We start from the raw sequence: 21,547 nt of genomic DNA, 5'->3' as shown, positions 1-21,547 counted from the left end.
TTTCTCGCTTGTGAAGTACAAAATTAGAAAATATATACGATAATATATATATATATATATATATATATATATATATATATATATATATATATATATATATATATATATATATATATATATATATATATATATATACATATATATGACATTTTAATGTAGGAAAAGGCTAAATTGTATACATAACTATTTATAAAATATACAGTTTATTTATTGATGTATTTAGTCAGTTTAGTTTTGGCCTAAGGGGCATTCCATACAGAGTCGGTCGCTTAACTTCCATCAGTTCCACTTCGATTAGAAGGTTAGTCTGATTAGGGTGGGGAAAAGAGAGAATATCTTACTCCTATTGGTTGATTGTCTTGTCGTTCGAAGCGACTTCCTCTGTGATTGGCTGCTGCCCTTAAAGCCTCGGAAGTGTCATTTTTGGACTTGAGTGAAAACTTGGGCATATCGGTGTGGCGGCGGCTTCGAGCTGATTCATAACTCTCGGGAAGAAATGGCCACCAGAAAGCACTAAAACAGGTACGGCTGGGGTTTTTACCGCCGCATGTTAAGAAGGGCTGTTGATTTAGTCGATGTGTCGGTTGTCTTGTTGTCGTGATTAATGTGTGTGTTGTGTTTGTTCTCTCAAGCGTGCTCCGATTTCATTGTCTTTTTTCCACAACAAGCAAGCTTCAACTTTTTCTCAGGTTTCCGACCTTATTCTGAGAAGCTGACGACAAACTAGTCTCAACACCAACTCGTGTATATCTACTCTTTGTCGTCCCTCTTCATCACCTCTTTATTACCAGTTTACGCCTCATACTTTACAACTTCCTCGGCAGTTGGTCGAACGCTCTCCTCATCCTCTTAAATTCAGCCTGACAAGCAGCACGAAGCATCCATTAAGTTTGGGTTTTCATGGAAAAAGTTGCTACCTGCTAAAAATATTCCATGCCGATTTTTTTTTAACACGTTGTAAATCTTTTCAAAGTAAATAATATTTTACTATGATTGATCGTTTTTGCTGCCACTCGCGTAAACTTGGAAAACTGGTGATTTTCTAACGGAGTTCGGCTCAACCCGACTTTAAAAGACATTCCAGGACCAAAAATGTGAGAAATTATGCGGCGTGACTTACCTTATTAAACATTTTATGTATTCTTGATTTTTTAAAGACGACAAGAGCAGCTCTATATTTTAAATTCTTCTGTCATTATCGTATTATCGCCGTCCTCTTTCACTTACACGAACAGCACGTACTGTCCTTTAGGTTAGACTTTCAGTCAAGAGTGTTATTACTTTTAAATAGTTTTCATGCCGAATTATTTTAAACAACTTATTTATAATAAAAAACAATGTACTGTTTTGTTATGACTTATTATTGTTTGCCGACACCAGCACAAACTTTAAAATGGGAGTTTTTCCAGCAGAGTTCGGCTCAACTCAACTGTTGGAGCTCCAGAGCATGAGAAACCACGCAGAGTGAGCTATGCAGTCACACATTTTATGCATTCTCGAGCACTTTTAAAAAGACTGGAGAAGCCCCTGCAGTTGGTGGTGGGCGGGAGTTTATCTAGAAAATAACTGCAAAATACGGAAGTAACAGAAGCGAGCCACGACATGTCTGATGCCTCCTGCGCTGTTAATAATAATAATAGCGTGGGTTTGCACTTGAGTGCCTGTCATAGCTTTCCTGTTGCATGTGCAGCTTGCTCAGAGGAGCTGCCTCAGGCCTCTTTAGGGACCTTCTAGCTGGGCTTTATCAACTTTACATTCAAATCCACACATTTTGGGGCATTTAAATGCAACACTGAGGTTGATTTTAATATATATTCAGAACACTTTTGATGTAGAGGATATGTTTGTGCCTTCTGACATGCAATGTGTCATCTTTATTGTTTTTATTGTTGGCATACCGTATTTTAACCTCTTAGCATCCAAACATTTTATTGACTCTTCACCCAAATGAGACTTCATTTGAAAGGTTGCATCTTCTAGTTTCTTCTTGGAAACTTGTGCTTGTTTAGCATGAAGCTAAAATCCGAACTAAGGTCATGAAAAATGACCTATTTACAGCCTCAACAGCTTAATTTCCCGTTCACGAAACAGTATGTAGTACACAGTACACACTATAACCATCGTGATGCAAATTCAGTGTTTTCTTTCTCCGTCTAGGGCAGCATTAGATAAGTGTTTACAGCCCTGCTCCCTGATGTGTATTGAAGCAAAGACTGTTGCACAAGTAGAGCATGAGTGGAGATGCACATTTTAGGATGTCTCAACAATGCACAAAAAGTTGTTGTGGGTAAGGCGGAAGTATTCCCTGTGGAGGAAATCTTGTATAATAATGAGAAAAAGTGAGAAACACCCTGCGTCTGTGGCTAAAATACTTGTGCTTAGACAGTAAAACAGCTTAATAGTCCAAAAATTCACAAGAGATTGACTCAACTGTCATGTGTGGCAAAGAGAAGCATGCCTTTGTTGATTGGATAATTGCATACCCAACTTGTAGTTAGAGCTTGTTTATAAAAGCTGAACTATAAGGCCTATTTTTGACACACTGTAGGCTTCATTTAATTACACACAGATCTTAAAAAGCATTGATTTTTGACTGCTAAAGTGTCACAGGAGCCCCGCTGCAGCACACATATATTTGTGAGACTGTAAACGGTGTGGGGGAGCTTGAAAGCAGGACAGCGGGTCATGGCTCCATGCAGGTTGACCTAAATATCCCAGAGACACAGACGGCTGAACTCTTTAGAGAATAAATAAAAAGTAGGAGGAGAAATTCCTGTTCATTTGTTTCTAGCCACACCCGTGTCATCTAAACAGAGAGGGAAACCAAGTCGACCTGGCTGAGCGCTCAGAGAGAGGGATTATAAGCCACAGGATTACAGAGACAGAGGGAGAGAGGGCCTGCACCCCTCTCTTTGAAGGATGTAAAACAATGTCTGGGCTGTTAAAGGAGCGTGAGAGTCGAGGAGCAGTGTTAGCAGTGGGCGCTGTTTAAGTCAAAGTGACTGCATGCCTGCATACTTATTTGCATTCATGTGTATAAATATATATATACTGGGGTTTTGTTTGGAGGCATGACACTGGATCTCTGGTCGGTTGTCTGTCTGTGCATCAACAGAAAACGTCCTGTTTAGTTTGATTCAGGTGATTGGTATGGCAGGACTGTGCGAAAATCTTGAGCCACCCCTAATTTCTTTGTTTTATTTCAAATGAGCCAGATTTTAGTGTAATAGTTTTTTGAAGTGCTCGTCAAAAGTTCTCCAGCTCTCTGAAGGTCTTTCAAAGTTCTTCACTGGCTGTGTTTTCACTCATTTTCAGTCCAGTCCTTGTACCTGACCATTTTCACAGGTTTACTGGTTTTAAACACTGACCTATTAACCATTCGGATATAAAAAGTACGCAGCTGAAGGGAGAACCAGTGTTGTGTCTACACAGCAAAGATCCATCTTCAAATTGTGTGAATGTGAGAGTGAATGAATAGTGGCATTGTAAAGCGCTTTGGGTGCCTTGAAAAGCGCTATATAAATCCACTCCATTATTATTATTATTAATTGTATCTTTGCATTTTGTTACTAGCAGCCTGTCACAAAAGCACAGCCTGTTCTCATTTCTTTAGATGAATGTATTAAAAATGCTAAAGGTAAAAGTTTGACAGGAATAACAGCAGCAAAGTGATTCCCAAAGAGAGCTATTAGCCAAAAACTTGGCATATTTTGGCATGTTGTGCAGTGTATCCTTAAAACTGAACAAGTGGAGGACAAAAAATATCTACAGCAGATGAACAGCATGTGAAAGTCATTAAGAAACGAGAAAAAGGAAAAGAGCAAAGAGAGATGCATCTGTACCGTCAGCTGATCCATCTACTGCTCACTGAAGCCTCATCAGAGATGGTCTCAGCTGTCGAGACGCCATTCTTACGAAGGGAAACAGAAAGAAAAGCCTGACGTATAAAAATTACACAAGAACTGGACTGAAAATCAGCAAAACAGGTGTTACAGACGAATCTGGATTTGAAATGTCTCGTTCTAATCATGTCCAATGTTTATGGACGAAGTCAGCAGAGAGCTACAGCAGTGAGTCTGCAGCCGTCTGGAAAACATGGCGGAGGCTCTGCCATTGTTGGGAGCTGCATTTCAGCACGTGCTGTTGGACATCCCGTTTTGTTCCACCATGCTGTACCATCTGGAAATCCTCTGAATGCAATGATCTCAAACACACTGCCAATGCAGTAAAAACGTACCTGGATAGAAAAACACACAAACAGCATCAGTCATGGATCAGACCGGACCTCAACGTGACTGAAGCAGCGTGGGATCGTCCTGACAGAGAGCAGAAACATCCAGAGAGCTTTGAATGTCCTTCAAGAATCTGGAGAACAGATACTTAAATCACAGAAAGCTGCCTGAGAGTTCAGGCTGTGCTGAAAAATACCAAATGCATTTATTTGGTAAATGTTTTCTCTTACACACTGTGTTTCTATGCATGATTGCACGTTTCGATACATCGCTGCACCTTTTTCTTATTTTCCTCGGAGCACTAAGTGGTGGCTCAAGACTTTTGCACAGTAGCAAAACTCCACTGAAGTAATTTTAACTTTAGTTTTTGAGGGTTTTTTTTAAATCACACTGGAGTTTACAGTATAAATTATTCGACTTATCTCCAAGTTTCACTTTAATCACCAGGACTCATTAGCAGGGGTTAAAGGTTACAAAAGCATTTGCTGTGCTGGATTTCTTGTATAGATTATGCCTTTCCTCCATAACCTGCAGCAGCGGACCACATGTGACACTTTGCATACTGTATGTGGCGGGAGCGTGATGCATTTTAGTAACTTCCTCTTTAGATGCTTTAAAGGAAGCGTGGCCGACCGCAGCAGGTAGCGGCATTACTTTCAGCTTTGAGAAGGACTTGGCTCAGACTTAACGCACCTGCTTCACATAGAGACAAAACTCGCGATCCAGCGCGTCACTGAATGTTGCCGAAGCATCGGAAGGTACATGAAGGTCCAAGCCAGATATTCTGTAGCATGAAGATCATTTAATCCAGCGTTTTTGTGATATATTTCATTGTTCTATGTCAACAAAAAGATATTTTTTCCAACACTGCCTTCACCAAAATAGATTCAGAACTGGAGTATTTATACTCCTCCGAGACGACCTTCCAGGGTCCTAAATTCACTCAACAAGCACCAAATGTAGGTGAATATTAGCCCCAAAGCAGTGGTGTAAAAGCTGTGCTCAGAGGAGTTATTATCATGCAAAAAAGACTCTAAATATATAATTTCTTACTATATATAATGAGTCATTTTTAATGTTTTTTTTTATTTTGTTATCTCACATTCACCCCAAAAATAAAGAAGAATACAAAAAAACCTTTAAATGTGGTTTTAAATACAAGCACAGGAACTATCAGATCACATGAGTTTAAAGGATTAGGTATGAATGTTTGTCGGGTAAACATTGAGAGAAAATAAACACCACAATTTCTGGGAAACCTGTGAAATAAACAGATTAATCGATGAGATAAAGGATCGGTTTTAAACGTGTAACCTGTCAGCGGACACCTCTGACAGGAAGACGTTGAAGGCTGGTGGTAATTCACCTCACCTTCACTTTCATTCTGTCTACAGAGATTTCCGTGCTGCTTTTATCCCCTTTGTGAGGACACAAAGTTGCTGCTTCTCTCAGAGGTTTGTGGCTGAATTTGGTATTTGTTTTATGGTATTAATTTTCAAACTTACATTAAAATAATTATTAAAGTGGAGGCTGTTACAGTACTTTGACATTACACTGCTCATGTTCACTTATCTCAGAGTACTTTGAATAATTGAACTCAGGTGATGCTTTCCATCATGCAGGTAAGATTAGATATGTTCCTGTGACTAATGTCTTGTCTGTTCGTGGGCTTTGAGTGTCCAGATCCATCCAATAAGAGTTCAGCTACGCTCCTGCAGCTGATTGGTGCTCCTAGGAAAAATCCAGGAAAAAAAACCACATTACATAAAAGTTAAAAAAGGATTTGCATGCTACTGGGAGAAAGAAGTATTTGATCCCCTACAACCCAGCAGGAATAACTGCTTCTCCTGTTCGCAACTCGGTGTGTGTTCAAAGCTTACCTGTCCACAGAAAATGTTCCAGCCTCTCCAGCAAGGTTGGGAAAGACCAACATGCAAAGGCTGTCAGGGGAAAATGGACGGACCATCAGGAAGACACTGATAAAAAGACTATCAGTCACCATCGGTCTGGAGCTCCATGCAAGATCTTTGCTTGTAGGGTGAGGATGATCATGAGAAAGGTGGAAGATCAGCCCAAAATCACACGGGAGGAGCTCATTATCAAACTGAAGGCAGTCGGGACCACGGTCACCAAGAACACCGCTGATAGCACACTGCAGTGCACTGAAATCTTGCAGGTCCCCCTGCTCAAGAGTGCGCATGTACAGGCACGTCTTAAGTTTGCCACTGAACGTCTAAAGCATCAACTCGACCCGCCATGTTTGGCGTAATAGATATGCTGAGCATGACCAAAAGAACACCATCCTCAGTCGAGCACAGAGGTGGAGACGTTATGCTTTGGGGCTGTTTTTTAGGGCTACTGGATGACTTCATCGCATTGAGGGGCCAGTGCATGGGGCCGTTTCCATAATATCTTTGTACTGGTCTTCAAGCATGACAGTAACCCAAAACATAGACAAGTGGCCTAGCCAGACCTCAGTCCAGTCTGAAAATTTGCGGAGTGAGCTGAAGCTTTGAGAAGAAGAAACCCAAAAGATTACAGAGTTTCTGCAAAGAGGAGTGGGTGTAAATGTGTGCAAACGTCTTACACTAATCAGGGTTTCTTCACCAAGCACTAAGTCATGTTTGTCTTATTTTACTCAGTGACATGCAAATCAAGTGAGGTGGAAGTGATGAAACGATTATTTCCAACGCTGTATCCTGAACATAAAACGAAGCAGCACAGAGCTGAGAGCACAGCTAAATAAAGAAGTAGGGCTGCTCGATTATGGCAAAAATGATAATCACGATTATTTTCACTGAAATTGAGATCACGATTATCTGACGATATTTATTTAACCCTTTAAGACCTACTATAGAACCAAGTCCACCAGAGCTTATATTATTTTTTTTACATGCTGTAGTGCCATTTGTGGGAGCATTTCAAGTTGCTATACATCAATACAACTGTTATAGCCCATATTTTAATAATATGTATGCATTAAGTGCATAGTAATTACATAAATTGCAAAAAAGTGCAATAAACTACAAAAAAAATTGAAAATCGCTTTTGTTTTGTTTACATATATTTCTACTTGGAGAAATTTAAGAGGCTTATCCCTCAAAACTTTAAATACAATAAAGTTGCAAAAAATAGTTTACAACAACAGGAAATTTATTTTGAGTGTCTTCATAGTTTTATTTTGGAGATACAGCAATTTTTATATACTGCAGGAAAAACAAAAAACAATCCTATGATGCAAATTTGCAAAGAAAACAGCATGTGCATCATTTCACTGTGGGAAGTGTTACGAACAGCTGATAGGAACGGCAAAGCGTGTTTCTGGAATATTATGTTTTTGTTCCTGCAAGCGCTTTTTATGCAATTTTTGCAAAACAAATTATTGCGCTAGCTTACACGGTTCAGGTTCTACAGGGATTTAAAAATAGTTACGCAAAACGGAGCGTGCTGCTCTGACCGGCTTTAAAGGGTTAACAATGACTTTAAAAAAATAATATAAAATAGTGTGCAACACCACTGAAGTTTTTTTTTAAACTCTCTTTTCAACCAACGGCAGTCACTCTCCAAATAACTTCTGCTTAGCTTTCCGAGCTTCCCTCGGGTCCTCTTAATCAGCGGTCTCCAACCTTTTTTGCGCCATGGACCGGTTTATGCCCGACAATATTTTCACGGACCGGCCTTTAAGGTGTCGCGGATAAATGAGGGAGGGGCTAATAATCGGCTCAGTCATTTTTAATGATCGTTGAAAGCCCAGATCGTAATCGTGATTAAAATTCGATTAATTGAGCAGCCCTATAAAGAAGAAGCTAAAATATGCAGACTTCTTGTAAAGCTTTGTGCCAAAGCCTTTACTCTACTACATTTTGAAGCCTTGGTTACTTGTGAGAGCTTGATCCACATTGTGTCAGTAAATCAGGAATATTTCCAGTGCATGTTGGCCAGACCTGCTGTGTGATCTCCTCTTTTGGTGGAAGAAGAGGCCTCGTTACGAGGTAACCTCCAACTTCTGCTGGGATGCTTTGCAGCTGGGATGAGAATCGGCACCTCAAGGTCCGAGGCCAGATTAGGGTGGATTTAAAACTAGTTGCTGCCTCATGTGGAGAATTTCAAGTATCTCTGGGTTTTTGTCATGGTGAGTGGGAGGCTGGAGCAGGTTGATTAGTGATGTAGACCCTTTAACAGCCTGTTGTGCTAAAGAAAGAACTGAGAGTGAAGCTGTTGGTTTAACTGTCAATCTACATTCCTCATCTGTGGCCACGAGCTATGGGTCTGAAGGAATAAGATCATAGATGAAAGAGGCAGAAATGAGACATCTGGGTTCTGCTTTAGACAGAGAGTGAAGACATCAGAGTAGAGCTTAGAAAGAAAGTGACTGGATTTCTTTAATTCCCGTGAATTTCACCTCTGATCCGAGAAGCTTCTCCAGTTCTGAAACCAAATCCAGGTGGAGAGTCCCAGGAATTTAAACCTTAGTGGGGGTTTTCCTTTATCTTGTCATTTGATGAGAGGTGAAACATCCTCACAAAACTTAAAGGAGTCCAGTCAGTTTCTTTCCAAGCTCCTAAGACTACCATGACCCGGATGACTGAGACCCTACACTGACATATCAGAGTGGAGCTGCTCCTCCAAACTGAAAGGAGCCAGCTGAGATGCCTCCTGGGCCCCTCCTAGCTGAGGTGTTTCAGGAATGTCCAGCTGGGAGAAGGCTCTGGAGTGGACCCAGGACACTCTGGAGTGATCTCTGCTGGTTTGGGAACGCTTCGAGGAAAGCATCGATTCACACGATTCCTCTCGGATTCGAGTCCAATGAATAAACTAAATGACTCAAAGTGAAGTGAACGGTTTAGCCGTGAGGGAACTGGATTTTTAGGGAGGATAAAGTTAAAATAAATAAAATCCAGAATACCATAATAATGTTTTTATTTGGATGTTCTAGGTTTAATAGTCTGTGGATGCTAAAACTGTAGCTTCCTTTAAACGATCGACAAAAACGAGGTCCACAAAAATCATTTGAGGGCTAAAAAATGTCTAAAAATTAAACTTGCTGCTTTAAAACACTAAAGAGCTCAGGGACCCTCCAGCCTTGATTACTCTGATAAACCTGAGTGTCTGCTGTTGTAAAAGTGGTCTTAGAGGTCATTTGGCTCCCGGTGCAGAGACGTGAAGACGGACAGAGCTGCAGTTTTAAAACTAGACGAACTCCATGCTATCAGTTTTCCAGTCGTTGCTTTTGACATTAAAATGAAGCCAAAATCAGTAACAAAGCATTATTTTACTGATGTTTGATAATCATATTAAGGTCACAGGAAGAGGCTCATTAAAGCGTGTTTATGATCATTGTGGGGTTTTATTTTCGTAGTTATGTGAGGCCGGTGGACCACACTGAGCATTGTACGTAAAGGTCGTGAAGAATGTGGTCCCACGCCGCTGCAATGAAACCAGAAGTCCTGTGTTTTCGCCGTGTCGTAAAGCGGCTGGTACTGCGGCTGGCTGGCAGCAGAGGAAGTGGTTTACTTGTTTTCTCATTTCCTCTGTCACTGAAAATGCTCAACGCACTTGGTTGACTTGTAGTTTTTCTAGCAGAAGATCGAGTCTTACTCCGTTATTGGTTATTAGCCACAGCAGCGCCTCTGCAGAGGTGAATTATGAAGAACGCTGTGGGCCGTTTGTCCAATGAGACGTCTGCATCGATGAGTCACGACCAGCTACAGGACACGCTGGTGTCCGCTCAGTCACTCTGAGTCACTCGCTTTGTGCCGTAAACAGTTAATTCAATGCAAAGGTGCCTTAAGCCTGTGTCCTTTCTAATGGCCAGCAGGGGGCGACTCCTGTGGTCTGAATGTAGAGAAACCTGAAACACTTTACAGCCAGGTTATGGTCCCAGTCTTTAGTTTGCAGGCTTTGTGATACAACTCGATGTTCATGTTGTAAATTATGGTCACACTCGAGGTAAAACAGAAGATGAAGCAGGGCATTCGGGACACCGTGTGCCTCTCAGGGACAACACGTTTCTGTTTTGTCTGTGATTTAAAAACAACATGATTACTGAGGCCTGATTCTGTTTGCTGGAGTCATTTTTCAGCCTCTGTCATCTGTGCAAATACATCTTCTAAGTGCTTAGTTTCAGGTTACGCTGCGTTCTGGGTGTGTTTAGTAAGTATCCCTCCCTCGTGTGTGACAGCAGGCCGGGAGGATGTCTGTGGAGGTGGACGTGTTGCTGCAGGAGGCGAAGGAAAGCATCGAGGCGGCGCAGAACTACCGCAGCGAACTCCAGCAGCGCCTGCATGGCCTCAACCAGGCCCGTAAACAGGTACTGCATCCTGATTTGTGATCTGTTGTGAAGCTCAGGCCTCGTGTTTCCCTCCTCCTGTGATGCGCTTCACTCCCTCAGTGCTTTCTTTGTCGGTTTCACTGCACCCGCTCACTCTGAAAGACTCGTGCAGGCCCAGGCGGTGTGATTTGTCTTCGCTCCTGACTCAGAAGAATCCCGGGAGAGTAAATTCTCCCCCCTCCCTCCCTCTCTGCTATCTCTTCCTTCCCCCTGCTGTCTAGTTTTACCCCTCCAGCTGCTCGCAGTAAACAATGCTGCTGTTTCCTGTCGCTGTGGACGGACAGCGAGCCTTAGAGGAGAGATTAAAAAAGGAGAGCGGGAGAGAAACGAGGCAGATTTTGGTCCAAGAACATAAAATATGGGATTGTTGTTTTTTCATTCAGAATAAGCAGCAACTGCAGTTCCTCTAATCTCCACAGGGGGCTCCAACAGTGAGTTGGTCTGGTTAAAATGACGGACATAGACGTGTGCACATGGTGGTATAAAAATGGGTATCTATAGATTATTGAGGGGAAGGCATAGAGTTGGCGGGGGAGGTTATTTTACCATAAAGACCATCTTCCAATGAAAATGGAGCGACAGAAAAGCTGAGGGACGAGAGCGCCGACTAACCAGGACAGGATGGCAGCCATTAAATTCAAAATATACCTAAAAATGCCGCCACCAGGGGGCAGTAGTGGATGATTCTGGGTTCAAACATCTCTTCTTTTAGTGATTCTTAATTGGCTGTAGGTGTGGGTGTGAGAGTGTGTCGCGTCTCTCTGATTGGATGTGTTTAGCTGTACCCCGCCTCTCTGGCAGCGAGGACAGGCTCCAGCCCTGTGCAGCTGATAATCACCTACACTGTTCAGGGTTATATTTGAAGTTGACCCCACCCCCCTTTGAGCCTAAGCTTGTTAGGTTACTTACACATAAAGTGGCTAAAAACACTAATAAAGAAGTTAAAAAGGAGATTTCCTGGTAAGCAGATAAGGATAAGCAGAAGGGGATGGATGGAAGGAACTGTAAGTGCTTTTATTGCAAACTAAATGTTCAGAAGTCGCTGACGCTCTGATGACTTGATGGCATGGCTGAGCTGCTCCCGTAGGTGTAATATGTAGGTGACCTGGGGCATAATCATGTATTCCTTTGCTCCACGAGCGACTTCCAGTTGGTAAATCTGCCTTTTTTTTCCAGTTTTTATCTTTCTCTGACATGATCTCTATCAGAGGGTTGCTGCTGGTGCTGCTGTCTGTGATCCGGTTACTTTGAATTCCTGTCTGCCTTTCCATCAGTATTTTGTCTCCTGCAAGAGTCGCCACGCTAACTGAATCAGTGCGGTCCAGAGCACATAATGTATCACAAAGCAAACCTGAGCCCCTCCAGCTGATCCACACACACGTACAGTTTGCCTCATCCAGAGAAACAATCTGCAGACTTATTAGACTTGTTAGTAAAATTCGATGTGGGATGTGTTTCATTTGTTTTGTTAGTGCAGCTGAGACTCCCTCCACCTCCCTCAGCTGTTCCATCGCACGTTATCCTGGATCGAGATGTGCTTTCTTTTCTTTCCCATGACCCCCCGATTTCCCACAGAGGGAGACGGCTCCCCACCAGATTATAGTCCAGGAAACAACACACACACACACACACACACACACACACACACACACACACACACACACACACACACACACAGAGCGAATAAGGGATACCAAAGTGTGTGTTTGAGATCTGAGACAATGCTATCACTGCAGCATCTCTCTTCTTGTAAGAGGAAAACTATTTCTGTCCTGCCTCGTGTTTGGATCATATCTTTAGTCTTATTTTACTTTTCAAATCCCAAAATATTGATAATTGCTCATCTGTGTCCAGCTGATAATCCTCAGGATATGATGCCTCTGCTGGAGAACTGCTCACACACACAAAAAGATCCGAGTGTACTCTGGCAGAGCGGCTTTCCGTCGTCATACAGTCCCTGCTTTATCAGTGCAGCAGTTGTCAATCAGCCTTCCGTTTCCTGCCGTCGCTCTCCGTGTACTCATTGTGAAATCTCACTCTGTGTGTTCTGCAAAGAGGAACTGAAACATGACCTCCGCCGCTGCAGATGACGAGTAAGTCAGCTTCCTGATGAGCTGCTGGTGTGTGCAGACGGTCCGCACCGCCTCTGTGTGAGGTGTAACCTGTCATAGCGCTAACTGCGGCGTAACTGTGGCTGGTCATTCAATGAAACTCTATCGGTTCCTCCCAAACGAAACCCCAGAATCAACCGACTGTGTTTTTAATGTATAATAACTTCAGTACGTGTGATGAAGCCCTGCAGAACTTTACCTTTATACTCTGAATGTTTCCTGATTTATAAGCGCTTAAAGTACAACCCCACAACAGCTGGGACGCTGTGTGCACCGTAAATAAATACAGAAGGTGATGATTTGTGCATCTCAGCACAGACTGTGGGTCTCTGTGGCTGCTGGAGACGGGCAAAGTAAACGTTTCTACAACCAACTCAGTATAATCTCATCAAAAGGCTCTGAGATGAGGCAGGTACCCGTGATCTTCAGGCACTCAGGCAGCGCTGCATTAAAAACAGGCACGATTCTGGGATGGAAACGAGTGCACGGGCTCAAAAACACTTCCAGAAATCACCGTCTGTGCGACCTTTCACCGGATGAGCTCATCTGGAGCTTCACGAACCCACAACAGGACAAAGAAGAGCCAGGACTGCTGAGCAGCGACAATCCTCCATCAGGCATTTGTCTCCCAACAGTGCAGCAGCTGCTCAGCTCACAGATGTTTACAGATGTTGAAGGAGAGAAGATGCTCCTCAGTGGGAAACACGACCCCGACCCGACTTTTAGAAACGTGTTTTCACATCAGATTCCAGATGAACTCATTTTTTCCTTGATGGTCTTGAGACTGAGCGCTCAGACGACACTGGCAGGTCGAAATTTGGTACTTTTGAATTTGCATTATTATTGTTGTTATTTTTCAGCTTATGTTACAATTAGTGTGCTGACGATCTGCCACACTGCCTTTAAATGTTATATTTTCCCTTCACGCAGCCCCTTTATGTTTATTTCAGAGCTCACTCTTTGGCTAAAATCTGTTCAGGAGCTGAAACGAGCAAAGACAAAAGAAAACACAAAACAGCAACAATTAGCACCAATAAAGCTAACGAGGAGACGTCTGATGACAGAAACACTCGGTTATGTCGTTCTCTCTCGGAGTCGCGTCCTCACCTGTTTTTACCTTCTTCCTCTTTGATTGGTGGCTCAGATTCGAGGCAGCTCGGGTCAGGCCCGCGAGACCCTCCGGAAGCACTTTGCCGAGCTGCAGGCGGCGGCTACTCGACTGCTGGCGGAGCGGCTGGCTAACCTCCTGACCGAGGTCGACACCATCGAGGCCGACAGCATCAAGCCGTTGGACGACTGTCAGAGCCTGATCGAGCACGGCGTGGGCCAGGCCGACGAGCTGCTGAGAGAGGGTGGGTCGCACAAACGCTGCCACGAACACAGCTGCAAACTATTATTTTCAAGAAGGAGAGACGATGATTTACAGCCACCACAGTTTTCACAATTATTCAGAGCAAAAGCAAGCCCAGAAAGATGATCCATGCTTATTCTCTGCAGGAGAAGCAGCTCTGCGATGTGGTCTTGGAGAAAAGGAGGACAAACTGGGCAGCTTCACGAAGAAGGCCATGCACATCCAGCTGGACAGGTGATACGGGCGAAGGTGTTTCGCTGCAGGTGTTTAAAGGAAAAAGTTAATCAGCTGCTGTTTAGAACTGTGTGCGTGTTTTCCAGCCTGCCAGAGGTTCCAGCGTTGGTGGACGTGCCGTGTGTCTCAGCCCAGTTTGATGACTCCCTGCTGAGCCTGCTGAGGGACCGGGTGGCTCGCCACGGCGCCGTCTCCTCCCACCCGCCCGTCCAGATAGAGGAGCTGCAGGAGAGACCAGGCAGCATCCTGGTTCGCTGGTGTAAGGTCAGCAGGGGTAAACGGGACACACACGGTGCTTTTCCAGGTGAAGAGACTGAGCAGGAAGCTTGTTGGAGTTTGCAGAGCGTAACAAAAGACCTTATCAAGCCCACGATCTGAGATAATGCTGAGCCTATTGTTTAAAGTCCCATCGCACCACACAGAGGTGGGTAGGAAGATCCAGTCAGCTTTCAAAATAAAAGTTCCCAGGCAGGCTGCTCACTCGCTCTGTAAAACGCTCGTAGTGGTGTGACTTTTAATGTTGTGGACGAAAACCAGACTACTCGACTCAAACAGTGAAAGTTAAGGTCGGTGTAATGAGGAGGTTAAACTGCCAGTGTAATTAAGGGCTCTTTGAACTTACTACTGACATTTCTTGATCATAAATGGACTCCAGAAGTTCAGAGAAGTCCTTTAAGTTTGAGTTTTCACAGCATTTAAACTTCACCTGAGTGTCAGCCTCTGCAGTGAAGTCTTCTCTGCACCAAAATCCTTCGAGCACGTCTGTTTGTATGGATAAAATCATGAAGTTAATTTAGTCTCTGGTGGAAACACACGTGTTCCTTTAAGTTTGTGCCGAGGAATCGCAGCTCAAATATGGACATTTGTTGTTACAATGTAAAACTTGGTGAAATGAGGAAGTACATTATTCTGCATCTTAATTAAAACTGGACATTATCGTTTGTGCTTCAGGTGGACGAGGACTTCGCGGCTGCAGATTATCGGCTGCAGTACCGGCGCTCCGGCAGTGGGGGAAGCCAGTATGAGGACGCCTACATCGGGCGGGAATCGGAGTTCCTGGTTCTCCACTTGGACCCTCACACGGATTATTTGTTCAGGGTCTGCGCCCGCGGGGAGGGTCGCACCGAGTGGAGCCCCTGGAGCATCCCGCAGACGGGCTACACCACGCTGGCACCGCACGGTAGGTGGAGACATCCGAGAGAGGGAAACCCTGTAGCAGCAAACGGTGAAGTTCACTCGTGTCTGAGTTACTAAAGCAAATCAAAGACCTGCATCTCTTCCCAAAAGCCTTCCAGGCTTTTAAGCCACTAAAATCAGATGCTCCAGTAAGAAACAGAGATTTCACCTCCTGTTGGCTACAGATAACTTTAAAGCAATAATATTATTACTCTATCGTCCTTCAAGGACCTCTGTCTCGTGTTTGTGAACTTTCTCTAAAATATTTGCCAGTTTTCATTCTGTTTTTAACTCTCAGACCCTTTAACGCCTCCCGGGTTGCAGCTGAAATAACAGAGCTGTGAATGCAGTCGCGTTGGTAATTGTTTGCAGGAACCGTGACATCATCACAGGCCTGTAAGCATTTATGTGCGCAGGACTCGCTGCAGCCTTCTCATGCAGTCACTAGCCAATCAGTGCACCTCTAACAGGAAGGCAGCATCTAATGGAAACATCAGCATGACCTCTGTGTTTCTGTACTATCAGCAGAGACCGTCTCTGTCTCCACTGCAGTATGGAGCCGTGTTAATATATAGAAACCTGAAAGTTTAAACTGAAGCAGATCAGGTCCGCTAACGAACGCTGTGTGTTTGTTTTATCTTCCAGAGTGGCGTTCAGGGACCGAGGGCTACATCCTGAGCAGCAGGAAGAACATCGCTTTGCGCAATGACTCCTCCCAATCGCGCTGCCCTGTCCTCTACTCCAAAGCGCCCACCTACTTCTGCGGCCAGACGCTCACGTTCAAGTACGCCCACAACAAAGCTTTAAAGATGGAGATCTTTCCATTTCTCTCCTGGACGTCACGTACAGATCATATGTAAATCCACAGTTAGATGCTAACGGCGTGTTTTTGTGTGTCTGTGCAGGATCTCTGCAGCGGGTCAGATGGATCGGAGGGACAGTCTGGGCGTGTGCATAGACAGCGAGAGTGAGGAGGAGTCACTACAGCGGGACCAGGCTGTCTGCATTTCCACCAATGGTATGCCGCCTCAGATAGACTTGAAAAACTCAGCTTGTACAGGGCGAGTCTGCGTGGCTCACAGCTGAGGATTCGAGCCTGAAAGTCGTTAGTCTCCTTGAAAATGTTTGTTTTTTGGCAGATAAGAAAGGCTCTCACCCCCAGCCGGTTTCTTCCTGTTAAAGGGGAGTTTTTCCTTCCCACAGTCGCCAAGTGCTTTCTCAAAGGGGGTCGTTTGATTGTTGGGATTTCTCTGTATTAATCCAAGCACCTTGAGGCGACTGCAGTTGTGAATCGGTGAAATACAAACAAAACTGAATTACACCAGAGACAATAGTGCACTTGTCAGGGACTATTTTCAGTGGCGGATTCATTTCTAATGGGTCCTTTTCAAAGACTGTAAATAAATGATGAGGCCAGTGCAAATTGTTCTTGTTTAGACACATTTAAACACAATGTTTAAAGTCGAGGCTTTAAAATGGGAGGAGTCACTATCAGATGGCGGATCCACAGGGTCTAACCACCACGCTACTGTTTTCCTACAGCGGCACTTTAAGCTTCATTGAAGTATAAAAACAGGCTGCAGACTGTTTAGATTCCATTATTCCAAAAACTGCTCTTGAAGTCTCTAATTTCTGTTGATCAGATCTGAAAAGTCATTTCCTTCAAGTTCTGATGCTCTGATACTTTGAAAGGTTGCTCTTGATGAGGCTTTCTGTGTGGACGCCATGTTTTAGATCAATGGTTTCCCTCCTGGTGGGAGATGGAGCCATTATAGGGATTAGATTTCCGGGCAGGATTGTGAGTATGGACCATAATTTAATTTATTCCCAGTTATGGGATGTATAATGTTTGAAGCCACTCACTGAAAGGTGGAGCCAAAATTAAATTAAAAAGAACCCCACCAGATGTCGAAGAAGAAGAACTGGTGATGCTGCAAAGATGAAGAAACAGTCTGGAGACGAGTTTCAGGCAAATCAACTCAGACTGTTTCTGTGGTGCTGACGTGTTGATGCAGAAGCAAAGAGCAGAGCATCGTCGGAGACGAGGAGACAAAGAGACTTAAAGCAAAATCACCGAAGCTGAAAACAGGAGAGTGGAAAAACCTCCTGAAGTGTAGAATTCCTCTGTGGGAAGCATTTAAACGAGATGCTTGAAAATTAAACTTCAAACTTCAATTTAACTAAAGTTCAGCTTCGATTCTTTTTTATGATAAATAACAAATGTTGAATTCTCTCAAACTTCTTCTCCTCAGGTGCCGTTTTCGTCAACGGGAAAGAGATGACCAACCAGCTGCCCGCCGTCACCGTTGGCTCCGCCGTCACCTTTGACATGGAGGTGGTGAGCCTGTTCCCCATCAGCAACAACAACACGAGCGAGGGCGGCAACTTCAAGCTGAGGGTGACGATCGGCTCGGGGAACCGCGAGGTGGTGTTCGATTGGCTGGTGGACCAGCCGGTGGACTGCCTCTTCTTCGGCTGCTCCTTCGTCCACTCCGGCTGGAAGGTGCTCGTGTTTTAAGACGCCAGCTCCTCCGGCGTCCCAGTCCAAACATTTCTGCTCCTCTTTTTTTCACCTCACACACACAAAAAAGCCGCTCGCACGTCTGTTGGGTTGAAGCTCAAACAGGAGCCTTTCTCTTCTGGAGTTTCCTCGCTGGAGCGAGTTTTCAACCAGCGGCGTCTGCCGACGTTTCCTTCTGCTTGTCACAAACTGCAGCTCCTGTCTTCGGCTCGGTTCTGCAGTGACGGTTTCTGCTGTTTGTAATCGAGGCCGTGGACAGAGTTTCAGTCTGAGGACTAACTGTCCCCTCTCCTGCAGTCCTCTCACTTTCTGAGTAACACTGATTGAGCTCAGCCGTCCTCCATCTGCACATTTACCCAGTGAGGTCTCATGTGTTCACACCAAATGGAGGGTGAACCACTTTGCAGCCGCTCAGAACCCCACAGCATTCACCCTGATATCACGTTACATGGTTTACCCTTCACTTTTAGAAACCTCGTCCTGCATTTCTGAGTGGCAGCCATGACCTCTGCAAAGCCTTTGTTTGATGTGGACGCACTATTAAGTCATCAGAGATAATGAGAAGTAGCTCGAGCCCCTAACCCTGAGGTTTGGACATGATTAAAAGGACTGTGTCGTTTTTGGCGTTTGACTTCTGAGAAAATCGCATAATTTCATAGCACAGGGTTACTATGGTTACTACAGGTTAGGGTTACTTGGACTTCACGGGTTATAGAGGAGGATAAAACCAAAACCAGTAAAAGTCCTGAGGAATCAGATTTTATCCATAAACCTCCACGTGGCGTTTGGGAACAGCAACCCACACACATGTCGGCATCATATAAAAATGGCTCGTTCAGAATGCTCTGACCAATCGGATCCTTCAGGGCTGCAGCACAGAAATATCTGAGGTGAAGCGCTCCATTTCAGGACCTTTACATGTTAGCCTGCGGTTAGAGTCCTGCATGAAATCAGACGTCTACAGTGGCTGAAAGTGATGATTATCAGGGCTAAAAAAGTGCCACGAGCTGCAGTTCCTCCAACGTCCACTAGTTGTCTCCAAAAGTCCCCATAGACTCCCATGTTAAAAATGTGCAACTTTAAAGCGGAAATAAACATGTTTACAGCCTGATACAGACGCTGTTTTGGTCTCAGTGCACAATTTTTCCTTCATAACATTTTTTTGAACTCATTTAGATTTTGTTGAGGCTTAAAAACTGACACACAGCAGGCTGTAAACACGTCTTTCTGCTGTACAGATGGGAGTCTATGGGGACTTTTGATTTGATCTTGACTCTAACCTCGGTCACCTATGTGACCTGGATCAACATGTAGAAATCCAAAATGTGACGCTGAGGCTTTAAAATGAAATCTGAATCATGCGTCCCAATTTCACAGCTGATGACTGATTTCTGGCTGACAGGTGGCGCTCTGAGCGTTTCATTCTGTTTTTGCTTTTTTATTTTTTTTAGTTACATGGTTACTTTTAAGCTTGCTGACAGTATTTAAAGCAGGAGGAGGGCGTCAAACGGCAAATGATCCGTTATCATTTCTTTCAGTAGCGAACCGGCAGCCATTTTAACAAAACAGTCAACTAAACGGAGTAAAGTCTGTGGTAATGTACAGGAAGTTTCCCCATGGTTTTTCCTGCCCTGCCAATTTTTTTCATGCTCATGTTTGCACTCTGGTGGAGCAGAGGGCCTGATGTGGTTTAAAAATGTCTTCAGATGTCTTAACATTGCGAGTTTTCCTGCGTAGCTTTTTGTTTTTACATACGTGTTCTGCACACACACTGTCATAGGATTTATCTGCTGCAACTGCTCACTTGTCTTGCTTTTATTACACGTCTGGACACATTTCAGCCGCCTGGCGTAATCTGTTATCAGCTGATACAAAGACAGGCCGGGACAGCTTGTTGCTCACAGATGTTCTCCTGTTTTTCTGAAGAACTGAGCACAGTGTTTCGTGTTTTTAGAGAACTGTGGGACTCTGGATTTGGTCCAGTTGATGGTACAAAAGTCCGGAAACCAGCAACCTCAAAAAACCCTTTTATTTTATTTTTCGTCTGAAGGTGGAGGAAACAAACCTGTTTGTGTCAAAGTCACATCAGTGACACCTGCTGGTCAAACCTTTGTATTGCATGTGTGTTCACTGCTGGTCTCTTCACATTGTGTTCAATAAAGATCATCATGTGATTCTCAGTTTTAAAAATATGATGTATTGGCTTATTAATGACATCAATGCAAGTTTAATTTGCCTGTTTAAGGGGCAAATGTATTCTAATCTGTGCTGCCCCCAGTGGTCACGACAGGAACCACAACATCAGTTTGTTAAACCTCTATAAAGACGTCTGTGCATCTTCACCATCTTGAGTGGATGACAGCTGTTCATGAAGATGTTTCACCTCATGTGGGGAGTCACTAAGGTCACATGTGGGACAGCATCTGGATTATAGTTGGCAGATATCAATGATCAAGATCATCAGTGTGCGTTTTAGTGTTGATCAGTGTTTGAAGTCTTCACTATGGCAACGAGATCAGCTTATTTCACTTCTATAGGTCGCTGTATTTTAGAAATGCTGCTGCCTGCATTTGTGTTGTAGTTCCTCACTGCAGACACGAGAGGGCAGTAAAAGTAGTTACCAACTGTTGTGTGAGCAGTTAACGTTCATACTTGGAAGATTTGAAAACCCAGCATGCAGATTGCTTTGATTTTTTTGTCTTTGCAAAAAGTTGTACAATATTATATTGGAACAATCATGCGGGGAATGCTCCAGCCATAATATAATTTATAGAAAATATAAATCAACATTTGTCTATAAATGAAAGGAACCAGATCAGACACAACAGCCTTTATCAAAAAAACCAAACAACAGCTTTAAAGTCAGAGCTCTCAATCCAGCAACATGAGAGGGAAGAGCCACGTGCAATCAACCTGTGCAATCTCTTTGTGATCAAAAGTCACCCAGAGGTTTGGGATGTTGCAGCTCTGAGCGATCAGCTGGTCGCAGCAAGTACTTGCAATCAGTCTCAGACAGCAAATGAAATCAGTGCAATCCTGAAACGACGACACTTAGTCACTGTTGTCCTATTTTGAACCTAGTGTGACCGAGCTGTGAGTGACGTGTACTTTGGTGAAAGAAATGGAGCATGATGCCAATATTATTACAAAATTGTCCTTTTTAATAGAAAACCATTGTGACTCGAACTAGTTTTACATTATTGTTAAAGAAAAGTCTCGTTTGGCCGACACGGCTCCTCCCGTATTGTGCAAAACGCTGCTGGGTCTCGTGAACAAAGACAAGGTTTCAGATCTGCAGATTTCAGCAGGCTGGATCAGTCACCAGCAGGCATAAAGCTTTTTAAAACAACACAAAAAAGATCGATAAGCTCTAAATACATCCAAATGATCATGTCTGACGTTATGCTCCCATGGCCTCACAGCTGCCCACATCTGGAGGCTCGTACTGCATTTAGGCTAAAATGGCACGGGTAAAACATCAGCACCTGGACTGCCTGACTCTGTTACTAGTGGGTGGGGTGATGAAATATTTTCATTTACAAATCTGTGGCAGCGCCCTCGAGTGTTTTGGGGACCCTCTTGCAGGAGAAT

The 21,547-nt window shown here is 43.8% G+C and overlaps 1 protein-coding gene across 2 annotated transcripts; it reads left to right on the top strand.

Annotated features, from left to right (window-relative positions):
* Nucleotides 1-367: 367 nt before the first annotated feature.
* On the top strand, nt 368-20,146 carry crlf3 (cytokine receptor-like factor 3). 2 transcript variants are annotated; one of them, XM_004556400.5, is made up of 9 exons: nt 368-522; nt 10,414-10,542; nt 13,819-14,026; nt 14,172-14,259; nt 14,346-14,523; nt 15,211-15,439; nt 16,081-16,219; nt 16,341-16,453; nt 17,688-20,146. In XM_004556400.5, the coding sequence occupies exons 2-9, from the start codon at nt 10,426-10,428 to the stop codon at nt 17,951-17,953; spliced, it is 1,338 nt and encodes a 445-aa protein (XP_004556457.2). In that variant the 5' UTR covers nt 368-522; nt 10,414-10,425; the 3' UTR covers nt 17,954-20,146. The 2 variants fall into 2 exon arrangements, with proteins under 2 accessions (XP_004556457.2, XP_004556458.2); XM_004556401.4 differs by having other exon boundaries at nt 413-522; nt 10,417-10,542.
* Nucleotides 20,147-21,547: the final 1,401 nt, after the last annotated feature.

This window comes from Maylandia zebra, linkage group LG4, assembly GCF_041146795.1.
Source record: "Maylandia zebra isolate NMK-2024a linkage group LG4, Mzebra_GT3a, whole genome shotgun sequence".
Lineage (NCBI taxonomy): Eukaryota > Metazoa > Chordata > Actinopteri > Cichliformes > Cichlidae > Maylandia > Maylandia zebra.
This window is presented reverse-complemented; position numbering and strand designations above follow the sequence as displayed.

Excerpts from the sequence above, each read along its gene's own strand:
- crlf3 (XM_004556400.5), top strand. The coding sequence starts at position 10,426 with ATGTCTGTGGAGGTGGACGTGTTGCTGCAGGAGGCGAAGGAAAGCATC. Across the intron at positions 14,027-14,171 it reads CGACGAGCTGCTGAGAGAGG|GAGAAGCAGCTCTGCGATGT; the intron begins GTGGGTCGCACA and ends TATTCTCTGCAG. Across the intron at positions 14,524-15,210 it reads TCCTGGTTCGCTGGTGTAAG|GTGGACGAGGACTTCGCGGC; the intron begins GTCAGCAGGGGT and ends TTTGTGCTTCAG.